Source organism: Cherax quadricarinatus, chromosome 10 (genome assembly GCF_038502225.1).
Source record: "Cherax quadricarinatus isolate ZL_2023a chromosome 10, ASM3850222v1, whole genome shotgun sequence".
NCBI lineage: Eukaryota > Metazoa > Arthropoda > Malacostraca > Decapoda > Parastacidae > Cherax > Cherax quadricarinatus.
This window is the reverse complement of record NC_091301.1, coordinates 6,206,817-6,226,083: the sequence shown is the minus strand read 5'-3', so window position 1 is coordinate 6,226,083 and position 19,267 is coordinate 6,206,817. Positions and strand designations below refer to the sequence as shown.

Below are 19,267 nucleotides of genomic sequence, written 5' to 3'. Positions count from 1 at the left end.
GGGCAGATCGCGCACCCTCATCCCTTGCATAGGGCGAATGAGTTAGTCAGTGCTTGGGCTGCTACATCTAGCTATGACAGTCTCCCCAGTACCACACAGGCAAAATTAAATGACAAATATGATGCAAGGGAGAGACTTGTTTGCTTTAATCTCAGTAAGGCAGATTGCAACATTCCTTTCACTAATTATGAACTTGATGCAGCGCTAACTAAGGGCAACTCCACGTCGCCTGGTGAGGATGGTATTACTTGCAACATACTCAGATTGCTGTGTCGAGTACCAGGTAATCCATTACTTGAATTATATAACATGAGCTATGTAACTAGGGAGCTCCCTTAATCTTGGACCAACAGCCTCATCATTCCAATTCCTAAGCCCAATCAACAAAATGCATTTCGCCCAATATCTCTTACTAGCTGCTTGTGTAAAACATTTGAGAGAATGATTCTTAATCTTATGTACAGAATCAAACAATTTGTCTCCCCGGTTACATGGTTTCATGCATGGAAGGAGCGTGCATCATTGCATAGCCACCTTTCTCACCCTGCACACCGACAGCTCCTACACTACCTTCCTTGACCTTAAATCCGCTTTAGATGTAGCCAACCGACATGTAATAATTAGTGAACTTGCCAGAATGGATGTTGGAGGATGGCTTCTCCGCTGGATTAAAGGCTACCTGTCCAACAGAAAATCGTCTGTTGTTCCAGGGACATAGTGTAACTAAAGACTTTGAATTAGGAACCCCACAGGGAGGTGTGCTCAGTCCCACACTGTTCAATATTCTAATTAATGCATTACTTAATGCTATGCCTAGTCAGCCCCATAATTATGTGATTAGTTTTGCTGATATAATGATTCACACCACCGGATTCTCCAACACCCAAAACATTCTTAATCATGTACTAGCCTCGTGTCAGGACCTGGGGTTGATAATCTCTACTGATAAAACAGATACTCGATAGGCGTCCTCCTCGACAGAGGCACAGTTCGTCAGTTCCAATTGCATGATGGGTCTCTTCTAGAATATGTAAGCAGATACAGGTATCTAGGCTTTGAGGTTCCACTACTTGGACCTGTTGTAACAAGACTTTGTCGCCAATACAAAGAACGACTAAGAGCACTTAGAGTTGTGGCAGGGCTTCGCCCCAGGTATGGTGCTAATGTTAAAATTGTGAAAATGTATCTTGCTTATATTAGATCATTGGTTGATTATGCTGCGCCACTACTTGCTCTTGTGTCTGACTGGAAGCTTGGAGGGCTGGAAAAACTGCAGAACGAAGCAATGAGGATCATCCTAGGATGCCCTCGTACTGCCAAAATTTTAAATATGCAAAAAGAACTTGATATTCCAAGCATCAGAGATCGTGTTACTGAAAGAAATATCCTAATTGGGGTTAATATGCTCAGGCAAGCTCATTCAAACCCCTGCACAGAAGCCCTCCAAACTTTCCTCAGCACTGGTGAACACTCCTCCAGATGGATCGAAAAGACTGGAACCGACCTCCGCATGAATCAGATACATGATCTGTCAAGTAAGGCAACAGCGGCACTTCTCCGCTCCATGGAATATTACCCCATTCCAAACTACCATTCCTCCATTTCCCCCCAAACTACTTCTTAAATCACAACCAAAACTTCGCCTTGAAGCCAAACATGAGGCCTTAAGCTGTATTGATAACTTAGTCACACAGCACACACACTCGCAAATTATTTACGTTGATGGTTCTGTTCACCAATCCACTGGTGCAGCTGGTAGTGCTGCTGTTGTCGTACAGAGTGATGGCTCTCTTAAAGAAATTGGAGCACGCATCAATAATTGGGCCTCTACCCTTCAGACAGAACTGTTTGCCATACTCCTTGCACTGAAATGCATCTATGTATCAAAGATTGACAGTTTTTAATTGTAACTGATTGTCATCCATAAATGCTCTCAACTCATTAAGCATAAATTGTGGCATGCTTGTCAGAAGCCAGACACAGGTATGGTAGGATTGTGGACAGTGGAGTCAGAGTGCACGTGCTGTGGATTCCATCTCACATTGGTCTTCAGATGCATGATAGCCAATTTATCAGTTCTAAGCTGTATGCTTTCAAAGAGGGAGTAGATTACAATCTTGGCTTGTCAGGTAGTAGTTTGAGAACAATAATACGAAAAGAACTTCAGCTGAATTTTATGGACTTAAGGCTCAGGGAGATTGACACCAGTGAGTCCATCTATCATCATTCTATCATGCAGGAGGAGCCACATGTCTATGGTGCATCCAACAAAATAAGCAGACTCTTGGATGTCACTACCGCCCGGCTCCGGCTGGGTTACAAGTATCTTTGGCAGGTTAAATCACCACCACGAGATGTAGACCAAACGAAATGTAAACTTTGCCAGATGGATTATTGTCACACCCTGCCTCATTATGTACTGGAGTACGATAAAATTAATGAATTTAGAAAACTCACTCAGTGTTCAAGAAATGGCTAAGTATTTTATCCACAGTGGTATATTACAGACCATTCTGGAGAAATACCCTGACTTTGCTAGCTGTAAATAAAGCATTACCACATATGTGTATGAGTGTGTGTGTGTGAGTATGAGTGTGCGTGTGTATGTGCGTGTGTGTGTGTGTGTGTGTGTGTGTGTGTGTGTGTGTGAAGAGAGAGAGAGAGAGAGACTCGGCAATCAACATTTGCACCAATAACTCACTACAGTTGTGACCGGGTGTGGAAGTGTGAATTGCTCATTACTCTAAAATTTGTTCATGATTGCAGCCATGTATAAACGTAAGTAACCATTCTTACAGTATTCATTACCTTTGTAACTTGTGAGTTCATTACCTTGTACCTAGTTCAGCCATCAAAACTTTGGAGCCCGGTCCCTGGACCCATTGTGTACCTCTGTAATCTGTAAATACCTTTGTAACTTGTCATGATTGTGACTAGACCTACCTGGAGTTCATTACCTTTGTAAATTGTGAGTTCATTACCTCTGTAACTTGCTCAGCTATCAAAACTTTGAGGCCCAGTCCCTAGAACCATTATGTACCTCTGTAATCTTTTGACTACCGCCCACAGGATGGGTATGGGGTGCATAATAAACATATTAAACTAACCTTCAGTCTACTCTATTTTTTTTAAGTAATGGCTAATTTTCACCGCATTACATTGACCAGTGACCGTGATATATACCGAGAATCGTATGCTTTTAATAATTTGATTTTTTTAAGCCTCCACTCAAACTGAAATCATGGCTTAAGCCCCAATATTGAAATCCTGGCTTAAAAGCCCCCTCGAGATTGCTATCCTGGGTATGCCATAGCATTTAGTCTGGCACGCATGATAATTACTTCTATATCAACTGTATACTATACGTGTAGAAATATTTTATTTTTTTATTACCCATGGCCTAACTTATCAGATCCATCGCCATAATTAGTGGACAGTGGATTAAGCTTTGGTCATGCGTTGAATGATCCAGACGGGTTTAGTATTTCATGATATACAATCTACAATACAAGCTGAGTGTATGAGGCAGGTGGGTTGACAACTGTACCTGGAGGAAGGGCACGGCATACAGACCAACACTGAAGAACAAGTAGCAGATACAAGCGAAGATGCTGAGGGTAATCTGATCCATACTCAGGCCAACCACACTGCACCCAGGGAATACGAGGCAGAAATGAAGAATCTTGTACATACATGCAAAGCAACAGTACTGAATGATTCATTGGAGTTTTTCTTTTAAATAAATATAACAAATATAACAAATATCAGCAATATTATTTCTGATAGTAAACTATCATAACATTGGGGTTATGTTCTTGGAAATAGGTAGCTTGTGAAAAATAGCTTTATGTGAATTTAAGAGCATGGGGAAAAAACACAATTACATTCCAAAGGTCTCCAAATTTGTCACAGTTAAATCCTAGGTACAAATTAATTAATTTATCGCCTTCTGTTCTAGTTGTCCTTGCTTGTTGACATAAGTGTCTGTGGAAGGAGGGTTGATGTGGCCTTATTCAAACCAAATCAAGTAAAGTTTATTCTCTGTAAGGGTTACAATGTGGGGTTTACAGGATTTGGATATTGAGAGATAAGATAAGAGAGATAAGATTTCGTTCGGATTTTTAACCCCGGAGGGTTAGCCACCCAGGATAACCCAAGAAAGTCAGTGCGTCATCGAGGACTGTCTAACTTATTTCCATTGGGGTCCTTAATCTTGTCCCCCAGGATGCGACCCACACCAGTCGACTAACACCCAGGTACCTATTTGCTGCTAGGTGAACAGGACAACAGGTGTAAGGAAACATGTCGAATGTATCCACCCGCCGGGAATCGAACCCGGGCCCTCCGTGTGTGAAGCGGGAGCTTTACTAATTACAGAGGGGGCCACTAGGACACCTAGCATGGCTAGGCATTTCGGGCAGACTTAGATTAATTCTTAACATTAATTCCTTACAGATTATGATATTAAGGCTAGGTGACTACATTATAATTTGTGAGTTTAGCAATGTGAATGCTTTTGTTTTGGCACAATACAAAGTGTCTATATTGGAGTATCACAGGCAAACTTATGACTAGTTAGGATTCATTATTTTAAGATTAAGATTAGTATTTCTGTGTTCATAGTCAGTGGGTGAGTGAGTGTAATTGTGAACCACCAGGTGGTTATCATGTAGTTAGTTGTCGGGGTGGATCAGGGAGATAAGATGTTTTCTAACTGTAGTTTTGAAAGTGATGAGTGTGTCTGCAGTTCTAGAGTTTTCAGGTAGGGTGTTCCAGATTTTAGGTCCTTTGAAATACAGTGAATTTTTGTAAAGGTTTAGTCGAACACGGGGAATGTCATAAAGATGTTTGTGTCTGGTGTTATGCCTGTGGATCCTGTCGCAACTATTGGATTTCGGTAGACGACCGTAGTTCTTGTGTTGACGTGGCTGCAGATTTGTCAGTAGTTTATAATTATACTATGTACTTCCTGTTTAACTTACAACTAGATACATCAGCAGTGTGCTGCTATCATATTTTATATGATAATTAAACAGTGGGAACAAAAGTGAATTATTTTCCTGGGACATTCCATCAAGTATGATGGGGCTCTTACAAGGTGTTGAAATCTGTCAGTCAGCCTGAGTGCAAGTATTATGTTATGCATCTCTGTTCTGTTATAATCTGCAGCACTTTATAAAGTAATGATGAAGCATCACTGCTTCCTGAAAAATCCTCTTCAGCTCTTTGCTTTGAGACTTATCAATATCCTCGTCATTGATGCAGCACTGTATAACTCCTATCCCCTCAAGGAAGGTTCCTTGATGTTGGTGAGGGGCTCTTGATTTAGGGAATTGGATCTGTGCTCCAGTTCCCCGAATTAAGCCTGAATGCCTTCCACATCCCCCCCCAGGCGCTGTATAATCCTCCGGGTTTAGCGCTTCCCCCTTGATTATAATAATAATAATGTATAACTCCTATGGGTTTAATGCTTAATATGATTATAATAACCTTTTCTGTGAAAAAAAATCTACAAATTTACTAATTTTGTGTATTGCTCCTACAGTGTTAACTTTTTATCAAGTTTTCATAATCTTTTCTTTTATCTGACTCTCCTAACTGAAAATTTTGCTGCTGCAGCACTTCTTTTGAAGTTGGTTCATCTTCCTCTTCTAAGAGTTTATTTACATCTTACTAATTCGTGTTTTCAAAGACTTCATGTCTCCAAGTTCATGCCAGAGCCACAGTTTCCTGGATCTGATTCCTTAATGAAGGTAATCAGAGAACATATTCACTAGGAAAGGTCTTAAGTGACCCTCAGCTTGCATTTAGCTGATTAAGAGCACCTCATGACACTTAATTGTAAGGTCATCAGCGGAAATTTCCAACTGCATTGTGATTAACTAATGCAGTCTGGCAACTAAATCTTCACAACACACTTGTGAAGACTGTCCTTCCTTCTTATACACAGTTATAAAGCACAATAGAATTTTGTGCCTTATTTTAGTAATAACCAGGGACCCTGTCCTTGTTTTCACTTCACTTTACGCATTCAATAACATTTCTGTTTTTTTTTTAGCTATATTAACCTCTGACATTATTTTCACATCACAATCTACATTGCTCACTGCTTAGTCTCTAATTCTGAAACCTTTCACACAAAGTGTATGTAGTCTACACCACACATAACCTTATAGCATATTGTACATGCATGGTATCTTTACCGTATCTTTAATATAGACGTTTCGCCATCCAGTGGCTGTATTAATACCAATTCTAGGACAATTTGAAGACAGAACAATATGAGGGACTGATTATCTCATCTTTGTATACTGTCTTCAAATTATGTCCTAGAATTTGTACTGATACAGCCACTGGATGGCAAAATGTATACATTATATATACCCAGATGCTGCACATGTGTCTTAATTTTCATCTTACAGCATATCCAAAATTTCCACTTCAGTACTGTCTGAGCTTCACAGTCATTCCTCTCAGCACTTCCAGTGGTGCCAGAGACGAGGTGGAGTGACGAAAAATTAAAAAAAAAATTGAAAACAAAGTAAGGCACACACCCTCAGGTCCAACTTGGATCAGAGAAAAAGGAAAATACACGGCGTGAACTAGTAAGACTTTGCACATAGCTTGATACTTCTATGCTTATGAAGCATGGTATCAATTTCTTCCCTCCCCCCCCCCCAAGAAAAAGAATACGAGTGTGAGGAAGTTTACGTTTATGAAGAAATTCAGGAAAGCTGGTTAGTCAGACTCGAGTTCTAGAGATGGAATGGCACAGTGGCTACATCCTAGATGGCTGGAGGAATGCTGCAGTTAGAGGGTAATCTGAGGTGTGATGTCAGCACATTTTTGGAAAACAACGATTGAATGAGTGATGGTAAATGTATTTCCTTCTTCGGGTCACCCTCTCTTGGTGGGAGACGGTCGATGAGGTAGAATAAATAAAAAAAATAATAAAAGGAAAAAAAAGCTATATAAATAAAACAATAATAAAGTCCCCTTCGAGTTCGAGGTTCAGGTCACATGGGCCTCCCGGCACCTGAGTGCCACTCTGTATAATCCTGGCACCTGAGTGCCACTCTGTATAATCATGGGTTGTGGTAATATCATACAAGGCAGTGCTAATATTTGCCTAGGTTTCATTAACAAAAAAAAAAAATTCTAACCAAAATATATGTAAAATAAAATACACTGAAGGTTATAAAAATCTAAATCCCGGGGAGAGATGGATGATGTACTGAATACAGTGTTCTAGAGTGTGTATATAATGGCTTTAAATGAAACGAGTTATTTTCTCATCCCTGGCGAATTAGATGGTAAATACTGAAAAAAAAACCCAGATCAGGTAAAGAGACTACGAGTGAGTATTAACAAGGGAGTGAGACCAGAGGAGACATCACCCTAGGTACACATGCACAGATTATGGAGGAAGATATACAGAACAGCAACAATTATGTAAATCATTTTCAAGATATCGTTCATGAAAAGTATGATGATAAATTCGTGGAAAATGGTAAACAATCTTCGACTGAAAGAAAAATGAGTACAGGAGGGTCAGTGTCTCTGGTGGGGCCCCACATGCATAAGTTCCTGTTCCGGTAAGACCTTAGTAAGTGACTTAGTGAGCTATGAGTGTTGACAACGCACCTCTTCCTTCTCCAGTTGAGCCACACCTGGGGAAGGTAGGAGATGTTCCAGGCGATGGTGTAAGTCCATCCCAGGACGTCACTGAGTACCTGCAGTGTTGCGTCACGAATCACAGTTATCTGCACAAAAGCGTCGGTAACACTGGGAAGTAAAATTAACTTCATTATTTATTCAGCAAAACCATGTGGGAATGTACAAATAACAAAAACTGCAAAATGCATTTTCTAACTTATAGCAAGCAGTAGTCTGACAGTAAACAAGGTACCACAGTGTCGCCCTTTCAGTCTGAAACGAAAGCCCGTTGTATTTTTGCACTGGAAAGATTGTTAGTCAAAATTGTAGGACAAAAAACAGTTGTATCGTGTCTACACCAGAACGCTAGTTGACTGTACACGCCTAAGTCCTCTCACAGACTGAAGTTCTTAAATAATTGCACAACGAAGCGATCATCCTAGAATGTTCGGGTACCACCAACATACATAATATGCGGGAAGAGCTGGACATTCTAAGCATTAGACAGAGGCGTCGCTGCGGTTGGTGTCACCCGGGGCGGAATCTTTGGTGTCACCCCCATGAAATCCAAGGGCGGGGGGATAGGGGTAGTAAACTATAGTTACATCACTGCTGCATGACCAGTTACATCACTGCTGCATGACCAGTTACATCACTGCTGCATGACCAGTTACATCACTGCTGCATGACCAGTTACATCACTGCTGCATGACCAGTTACATCACTACTGCATGACCAGTTACATCACTGCTGCATGACCAGTGACATCACTGCTGCATGACCAGTTACATCACTGCTGCATGACCAGTTACGTCACTGCTACATGACCAGTTACATCACTGCTGCATGACCAGTTACGTCACTGCTGCATGACCAGTTACATCACTGCTGCATGACCAGTTACATCACTGCTGCATGACCAGTTACATCACTGCTGCATGACCAGTTACATCACTGCTGCATGACCAGTTACGTCACTGCTACATGACCAGTTACATCACTGCTGCATGACCAGTTACATCACTGCTGCATGGCCAGTTACATCACTGCTGCATAACCAGTTACATCACTGCTGCATGACCAGTTACATCACTGCTGCATGACCAGTTACATCACTGCTGCATGACCAGTTACATCACTGCTGCATGACCAGTTACATCACTGCTGAATGACCAGTTACATCACTGCTGCATGACCAGTTACATCACTGCTACATGACTAGTTACATCACTGCTGCATGACCAGTTACATCACTGCTGCATGACCAGTTACATCACTGCTGCATGACCAGTTACATCACTGCTGCATGACCAGTTACATCACTGCTGCATGACCAGTTACATCACTGCTGCATGACCAGTTACATCACTGCTGCATGACCAGTTACATCACTGCTGCATAACCAGTTACATCACTGCTACATGACCAGTTACATCACTGCTGCATGACCAGTTACATCACTGCTGCATGACCAGTTACATCACTGCTGCATGACCAGTTACATCACTGCTGCATGACCAGTTACATCACTGCTGCATGACCAGTTACATCACTGCTGCATGACCAGTTTCATCACTGCTGCATGACCAGTTACATCACTGCTGCATGACCAGTTACATCACTGCTGCATGACCAGTTTCATCACTGCTGCATGACCAGTTACATCACTGCTGCATGACCAGTTACATCACTACTGCATGACCAGTTTCATCACTGCTGCATGACCAGTTACATCACTGCTGCATGACCAGTTACATCACTGCTGCATGACCAGTTACGTCACTGCTACATGACCAGTTACATCACTGCTGCATGACCAGTTACATCACTGCTGCATGACCAGTTACATCACTGCTGCATGACCAGTTACATCACTGCTGCATGGCCAGTTACATCACTGCTGCATGACCAGTTACATCACTGCTGCATGGCCAGTTACATCACTGCTGCATGACCACTTCCATCACTGCTGCATGACCAGTTACATCACTGCTGCATGACCAGTTACATCACTGCTGCATGACCAGGTACATCACTGCTGCATGACCAGTTACGTCACTGCTGCATGACCAGTTACATCACTGCTGCATGACCAGTTACATCACTGCTGCATGGCCAGTTACATCACTGCTGCATGACCAGTTACATCACTGCTGCATGACCAGTTACATCACTGCTACATGACCAGTTACATCACTGCTGCATGACCAGTTACATCACTGCTACATGACCAGTTACATCACTGCTACATGACCAGTTACATCACTGCTGCATGACCAGTTACATCACTGCTGCATGACCAGTTACATCACTGCTGCATGACCAGTTACATCACTGCTACATGACCAGTTACATCACTGCTACATGACCAGTTACATCACTGCTGCATGACCAGTTACATCACTGCTGCATGGCCAGTTACACCACTGCTGCATGACCAGTTACATCACTGCTGCATGGCCAGTTACATCACTGCTGCATGACCAGTTACATCACTGCTGCATGGCCAGTTACATCACTGCTGCATGACCAGTTACATCACTGCTGCATGATCAGTTACATCACTGCTGCATGACCAGTTACATCACTGCTGCATGACCAGTTACATCACTGCTACATGACCAGTTACATCACTGCTACATGACCAGTTACATCACTGCTGCATGACCAGTTACATCACTGCTACATGACCAGTTACATCACTGCTGCATGACCAGTTACATCACTGTGCATGAACAGTTACATCACTGCTGCATGACCAGTTACATCACTGCTGCATGGCCAGTTACATCACTGCTGCATGACCAGTTACATCACTGCTGCATGACCAGTTACATCACTGCTACATGACCAGTTACATCACTGCTGCATGACCAGTTACATCACCAGTTACATCACTGCTACATGACCAGTTACATCACTGCTGCATGACCAGTTACATCACTGCTGCATGACCAGTTACATCACTGCTGCATGACCAGTTACATCACTGCTACATGACCAGTTACATCACTGCTGCATGGCCAGTTACATCACTGCTGCATGACAAGTTACATCACTGCTGCATGACCAGTTACATCACTGCTGCATGACCAGTTACATCACTGCTGCATGACCAGTTTCATCACTGCTACATGACCAGTTACATCACTGCTACATGACCAGTTACATCACTGCTGCATGACCAGTTACATCACTGCTGCATGACCAGTTACATCACTGCTGCATGACCAGTTACATCACTGCTGCATGACCAGTTACATCACTGCTGCATAACCAGTTACATCACTGCTGCATGACCAGTTACATCACTGCTACATGACCAGTTACATCACTGCTGCATGACCAGTTACATCACTGCTGCATGACCAGTTACATCACTGCTGCATGACCAGTTACATCACTCCTGCATGACCAGTTACATCACTGCTGTATGACCAGTTACATCACTGCTGCATGACCAGTTACATCACTGCTGCATGACCAGTTACATCACTGCTACATGACCAGTTACATCACTGCTGCATGACCAGTTACATCACTGCTACATGACCAGTTACATCACTGCTGCATGACCAGTTACATCACTGCTGCATGACCAGTTACATCACTGGTGCATGACCAGTTACATCACTGCTACATGACCAGTTACATCACTGCTACATGACCAGTTACATCACTGCTGCATGACCAGTTACATCACTGCTGCATGACCAGTTACATCACTGCTGCATGACCAGTTACATCACTGCTGCATGACCAGTTACATCACTGCTACAGGACCAGTTACATCACTGCTACATGACCAGTTACATCACTGCTGCATGACCAGTTACATCACTGCTGCATGACCAGTTACATCACTGCTGCATGACCAGTTACATCACTGCTGCATGACCTGTTACATCACTGCTGCATGACCAGTTAGATCACTGCTGCATGACCAGTTAGATCACTGCTGCATGACCAGTTACATCACTGCTGCATGACCAGTTACATCACTGCTGCATGACCAGTTACATCACTGCTGCATGACCAGTTACATCACTGCTGCATGACCAGTTACATCACTGCTGCATGACCAGTTACATCACTGCTGCATGACCAGTTACATCACTGCTGCATGACCAGTTACATCACTGCTGCATGACCAGTTACATCACTGCTGCATGACCAGTTACATCACTGCTGCATGACCAGTTACATCACTGCTGCATGACCAGTTACATCACTGCTGCATGACCAGTTACATCACTGCTGCATGACTAGTTACATCACTGCTGCATGACCAGTTACATCACTGCTGCATGACCAGTTACATCACTGCTGCATGACCAGTTACATCACTGCTGCATGACCAGTTACATCACTGCTGCACGACCAGTTACATCACTACTGCATGACCAGTTACATCACTGCTGCATGACCAATTACGTCACTGCTGCATGACCAGTTACATCACTGCTGCATGACCAGTTACATCACTGCTGCATGACCAGTTACATCACTGCTGCATGACCAGATACATCACTGCTGCATGACCAGTTACATCACTGCTGCATGACCAGTTACATCACTACTGCATGACCAGTTACATCACTGCTGCATGACCAGTTACATCACTGCTGCATGACCAGTTACATCACTGCTGCATGACCAGTTACATCACTGCTGCATGACCAGTTACATCACTACTGCATGACCAGTTACATCACTACTGCATGACCAGTTACATCACTGCTGCATGACCAGTTACATCACTACTGCATGACCAGTTACATCACTACTGCATGACCAGTTACATCACTGCTGCATGACCAGTTACATCACTGCTGCATGACCAGTGACATCACTGCTGCATGACCAGTTACATCACTGCTGCATGACCAGTTACATCACTGCTGCATGACCAGTTACATCACTGCTGCATGACCAGTTACATCACTGCTGCATGACCAGTTACATCACTGCTGCATGACCAGTTACATCACTGCTGCATGACCAGTTACATCACTACTGCATGACCAGTGACATCACTGCTGCATGACCAGTTACATCACTGCTGCATGACCAGTTACATCACTGCTGCATGACCAGTTACATCACTACTGCATGACCAGTGACATCACTGCTGCATGACCAGTTACATCACTACTGCATGACCAGTTACATCACTGCTGCATGACCAGTGACATCACTGCTGCATGACCAGTTACATCACTGCTGCATGACCAGTTACATCACTACTGCATGACCAGTGACATCACTGCTGCATGACCAGTTACATCACTACTGCATGACCAGTTACATCACTGCTGCATGACCAGTTACATCACTGCTGCATGACCAGTTACATCACTGCTGCATGACCAGTTACATCACTGCTGCATGACCAGTTACATCACTACTGCATGACCAGTGACATCACTGCTGCATGACCAGTGACATCACTGCTGCATGACCAGTTACATCACTGCTGCATGACCAGTTACATCACTACTGCATGACCAGTGACATCACTGCTGCATGACCAGTGACATCACTGCTGCATGACCAGTTACATCACTGCTGCATGACCAGTTACATCACTGCTGCATGACCAGTTACATCACTGCTGCATGACCAGTTACATCACTGCTGCATGACCAGTTACATCACTGCTGCATGACCAGTTACATCACTACTGCATGACCAGTGACATCACTGCTGCATGACCAGTGACATCACTGCTGCATGACCAGTTACATCACTGCTGCATGACCAGTGACATCACTGCTGCATGACCAGTGACATCACTGCTGCATGACCAGTGACATCACTGCTGCATGACCAGTGACATCACTGCTGCATGACCAGTTACATCACTGCTGCATGACCAGTGACGTCACTACTGCATGACCAGTGACATCACTGCTGCATGACCAGTGACATCACTGCTGCATGACCAGTGACATCACTGCTGCATGACCAGTGACATCACTGCTGCATGACCAGTGACATCACTGCTGCATGACCAGTGACATCACTGCTGCATGACCAGTGACTAATGTTTAACAATGAGAACATTTAAAGGCCATAAACCGAACTTTATTAATGATAAAATAAATTATCGTAGTAATGTTGAGGGAACAGATTCAAATATCACTTTGAGTACACCAACAGATCCTACATTTATTCATCTTCAACAATGAAAAAAAAGCTTGAAAAGTAAAGAGAAACATTAGTTCCGATTTAACCTTGAGTACATGTAACATCTCAAAGAATCGGATATATAATTTCCTTGCCTCAATCCTGCAAAATCATCTATCACATCATCAGAATCAATGATTTTCCCTATATAGGCCTATTTGTACTCTGTAATCCTATAATAGACTATATACAAACGAAGAATTTTCTCTTAGGTTGCTGCAGCATGGTTTTGGTCACTAGTGTCACCTTCTTTAGAGGCTCAATGGTGTCACCCCCTAAATGGTGTTACGCGGGGCGGCCCGCCCCCCGACCCCGCCTTACGACGCCTCTGCATTAGAGGTCGTGTTACTGAAAGTAACACCGTCAGTGGCCTTCATATGCTCAAGTAAACAACTAAACCTTGGCAGAGAACTCCTCCAAACTATCTTTTGAATAGGTAGACACGCTTAAATGGATTAAAAAATGGAAACAACCTTAGTATAGATCGTGAGGCTGATTTATTCTAACAATGACACTTGCTCACACCATGGAAAATCCCCTTTTTCCTAACCGTTATCCCACACTTTCCCTCAATCTTATTAGATCACATCATTAACATACTACTATATAGAAAGTCGCTTGTTATGCTGAACATTGCGTGCAAATTAGGTTAGTTTTGTCCCATGATGAGACTTAAACCAGTCTACTAACACCCATGTACCCATTTTACTGATGGGAATCATACATAACCGGTATAAAGAAACACTCCTAATGTTTCTACCCTCTCCGGGAATCGAACCCAGACATTCGCTGTGTGAAGCGAGAACTTTAGCCACCAGGCCACGGGTTATGGCTCGGTGTATTTTAAGTTAATACCACTGGTATGTACTACTTGGTATGGCCCCTTGTGTACCTACCCTTGGTTTCTCCACTACTGTTTGTGCCTGTTTTATATTTGACCCTGTTGAGTACATAATTGCCTTGAATTGTCCCACTGTTGCGCCGCTGTTCCATCCCTGGTATTTCCCTTTGTTTGGCCTCTTGGGTCCGACCATTTCTCGCTATATCTAAAAAAAAAGGATTCTTTGTTTCTTTTTTCTTTGCTTTATCTGAAGTGTCGTGTTTCTTTCACGTGATAGTCTTTATAAAACCAGCTATCAGTGACGCTGTGCACATCACCTGATGGAAGTACCAGCAGTACCAGCTGAAGCGGATGTACCGAAATGTAAACTTAGGTCCTGCATCATAAGCTTAAATGTGAAAAAGAATAGAGCAACTTTGAGACGACTAATGTACAATTGTTCAAGAAAAGCCTAAACATTTTATTCAAGAGGACATACTGCCATTTCAGACAAAAAAAAATCTTAACTCTGCCTTTTGTAAATAAACACGTAAGAATTGTAACTTATATTCGCGGTGTGATAAACTGCAGCAAAAACCACCACAAGCCAAAATTATGATTTATTTATAGTGTTATCGTGATGGTATATCCTATAAATATATATATTATATAAACTGGCTCTTTTGAACCTGAGGAACATTTTTGTAAAATTATATGCGTTATGAAAAGTTGAAATCATTTACATATAAAAGAATACCTTTCACCAGCATTGATGATGATCAAAACTTTTCGATCCGAAGAATCCATCTTCGGATCAAAATTGATTACGTCCCATACCCCCAGAGGTTTACCGCTTAAGTCATGAATATAATACTAATACACACAAAAAAAAGAAAATCAGGAAGAATTTCACTCACTCGAGGGCGGGTGTGTCAGCCTCAGCAACAAGGGTGGTTTTGCCTACCCACCGACTCACGATATTCACCGTCAGATTCACCATCCAAATATCTGGACTTGACTCAGCCCTGCGACTCACCAGCTGCCAACTCTTTTTTCTCGGGGACTCTCTGGCCAACATCCACAGACGTCTTGTGCTTGGACGGATGCTGGGTGCATCCTGCATCTTGATGTGATAGGTTAAGTCGTTTATCTGGGGCTGCCTAGTCTGCCTGTCGGGCCCAGTTGCAGGACTTTCCTTGAAAGTATAGACAAAGTCTAGTTGGTCCATCGGACAAACTGGAAAGCCTTTAATAGGCTCGATACTAGAGTCCTCCGGATCATACGTGAAACTGATGTTAAAACAGTCACTCAGGTCACCTCTGGAATAAAGATATAATTAATATAAATCAATATTAGATATTAGTCAGTCATTGAGTGATCGAAAGTGTCTCCTTTTCCCCTTTACGAATCAAATATAATATTTAGCAGTTTATTCGTTCAAAATTTGACTACGTTACTGATCACACTGGCACGATCATCTCTTGGAAAAGGCCCTGGCAGGGCGATTATACTGGCGAATGTACTACCTATATCACACTCTTAGAAGATCTTGTCGGTACTGTATACAAGACTAATGATGCCCATTATGACTGTAACCAGATCATAAACATATATAGTTTACTACTACTGTAACTTGCTTAGCTGTCAAAACTTTGACGGTCATTCCGTGGATATAAACCTTGGTAACTGACACCATGTCACAAAAAGGAGAAGTTATGTGTCTCGCTGAGTATATTATAGAAGAGAGGAGAAATCCGAGGAGTTTGGGATACATCTTACATATGTAGCCTGAAAGTCTTCCCTTCTTGTAACAATGTGTTGGATTATATATATTATTGACAGCTCTGACTTGTTTTAGTATATAAGAGCATTTTAATAGGCTCCTTGTAAGTAATAATCAAGAGAAAATAATCCGACAAAATTTAATATCTTTTATATTAAATTGTCTTAAAAGAAATAAAAAGAATACTTATTTGTTTACAATGCAGAAAGGCTCTTTAGAGTAATAATGACCATTAGTTTATAATACAATTTTGGAACTTTTAGTTAAAGTGACTTTCCATGGCCAGGAGACATAATTAACCATATCTGCAACATCTGGGTATCTTTATTATAGACGTTTCGCCATCCAGTGGCTTTATCAATACAAGTTCTAGGACATAACTTGAAGACAGTAGGACTATGTACAGAAGATGAGGTAATCAGTCCCTCAACCTTGGAGTAAGTGCGAAGAGCACCGTAGTCGTGGAGATTCTGAAGCAGAAGCAAGACGCCTGAGGCTTATATACTAACGTCAGGTGGAAATGGGACGGGTAGCAGACGAGGGCATAGTCACTGGTAGGCGGGATTCCCCAGTGGAAGTAGGTCTTACCCAAAGAGATGGGCTAGTTGTAGTAGTAGTCGTGAAGGTTATGTACATGTCCTCAGAATCAAGATTCCATGATGTTGCAGTGTCTGACAAGTTGTACAAGAATGTCGGTATTGTATACCATTCTTGTACAACTTGTCAGACACTGCAACATCATGGAATCTTGATTCTGAGGACATGTACATAACCTTCACAACTACTACTACAACTAACCCATCTCTTTGGGTAAGACCTACTTCCACTGGGGAATCCCGCCTACCAGTGACTATGTCCTCGTCTGCTACCCGTCCCATTTCCACCTGACGTTAGTAGTTCCCTGACAGCAGTAGTGTGAGGTGGTGCTTGTCGCGCCTCTGTCGTCAGACCAGGAGAACTACTATTAGTCAACATGGCGTGCAGTTACAGACGCAGGATTAACACTGTCGGTATTGAACTTCTCAGTGGGGCAATAACGCCAGCCTCAGCCCAGGTATTACTACCTAAAATCATCAGAGACACGTATGGCATTCAGGATGAAGAGTTGTACGGCGTAGCATTGAACGGAGCACGTAGATTTTTTGTGAAACTGCTCTCAGCAACGGTTTACGAGTCGTTGGTCAACCGTTTTCAGGACGTAAGTCTTGATGCAACACCAGCTGTGTGTGTGAGGATGATCGATGTATCCAGACATTATACATGGATTAAATTGCGTAATGTCCCCTTTGAGGCGGATGAGACAGATATCAGAAAAGTATTTGAGGAATACGGAACTGTTCATGTGGCCCAGCATGGTAAGTGGGTGTCGGGTGCCTACACAGGTATGCCGGAGGGCACTTTTAACCTAAAAATGTCATTGCGACACCCCATACCGTCTTACGTGTACCTAAAGGAATTCAGGACACAGGTCATGGTGTCATACGCGGGGCAAAGGCGTACCTGCCGACTATGTGGGGAATACGATCACATAGCGGCGGAGTGTGGGAAGCGGCAACGAGCTCCTGGCCCAGAGGCGGAGACATCCGCTTCTACACCAGGGGAAGCAGGTGTTGATCAACGACGTGAAGGAGGGCGTGGTCGTCTATGGAGCGAGATAGTGGATGAGGCGTATAAAGCTGGGGGAGAGGGTGAGGCCCTTGACCAGTTACCTGGTCCAGACACACTTCCAGTGGATCGGGTTGAGCAAAAAGTACAGGAGGAAGTGTTGGAACTTGAGGAGGAATTAGCCGAGGTTCTGAAGTCCTTGTCACCGCCTGAGGAGGTGGATGCTCCTGGCAGGGTAGTAGAAGATGAGGTGAAGGCTGTGGGGCATCAACAACAGAATTATTCAGACGAAGGGAGTGATAGCGTGACTGAGGTGTCACCGAGATCTTTGTCACTGTGTACAGTGGAGGTAGAGGTACATTGTGAGGCATCCCCAGACCAAGCCATGGAGGATGCGCCTGTCACAAGAAAGAGAGCCGCGGCATCGGATTCAGATGATGTCCTAACGCCAGCGCAGAGGACTGGGAAGCAAATATGGGCAGAAAGTGAAGGTAGTGGTGGCCAGGACAGGAGGCACCGAAAGAAGGGGGGGGGGGAGAGAGGGAAGTGTGCAGGTGACAAGTGGTCCCACGCGTTCTGGTGGCCATAGGAAGAGTGAAGAGAGGAGGCAGGGGTGGAAACTTTAAAAGGCCTCCGGTGTATGACAGTAAACGTTAATGGTTTGTGTAATAGTGTAAAGAGAGAATGGTTTCGAAAGTTTCTGAATAAATTTAGAGTGGATGTTGTGTTCCTACAGGAGCACAATTTTAAGGAGGGTAGGGTGTTGGAGATGGAGGGGTTTCAGGTGGTAACCCTGCCATCTGCCCGTTTAAAAGGGGGGGTGGGTATCTTAATTAGGGAGGCGAGCCCGTTTGTTTTGCAGAGAAGTGAGGGGGGGGGGGGAGGGGGAAGGGTGTTGCGCGTAGATGGTTTGTGGATGGGAAAACGTGTGGCTTTTATTAGTGTATATGCGCCTGCAGAGAATAACGTACAGGTGAAGCAGGAGTTTGTGTGCGAGGACCTTGTGTTTTTTTTCCGTGCATTACCGGAGGTGGCAATAGTAGGAGGTGATTGGAACTGCGTCATTAGGAGGGCTGATGTGGAACCGAAAGGGGCAGGTTATGTGTCGGTGGCCCTACGAGATTTATTGAGAGATATTAGGTTAAGAGACGCATTCGAGGGGGGGGGCGTGGGAGACAGAGCATACATTTGTTAGGAGAGGGTATGCAGCGAGG

General features: G+C 43.4%; 1 protein-coding gene across 1 annotated transcript in view; it reads right to left on the bottom strand.

Annotated features, from left to right (window-relative positions):
- LOC128687929 (cystinosin homolog) overlaps nucleotides 1–16,005 on the bottom strand; it is a 32,418-nt gene extending 16,413 nt beyond the window's left edge. Inside the window, exons 1-3 of the mRNA XM_070083578.1 lie at nucleotides 15,583–16,005; nucleotides 7,645–7,785; nucleotides 3,548–3,647 (exon numbers count right to left, since the gene is read on the bottom strand). Coding sequence (XP_069939679.1) covers nucleotides 3,548–3,647; nucleotides 7,645–7,785; nucleotides 15,583–15,893 — 552 coding nt within the window. The 5' untranslated portion in view covers nucleotides 15,894–16,005. The remainder of the gene's footprint in view (nucleotides 1–3,547; nucleotides 3,648–7,644; nucleotides 7,786–15,582) is intronic.
- Nucleotides 16,006–19,267: the final 3,262 nt, after the last annotated feature.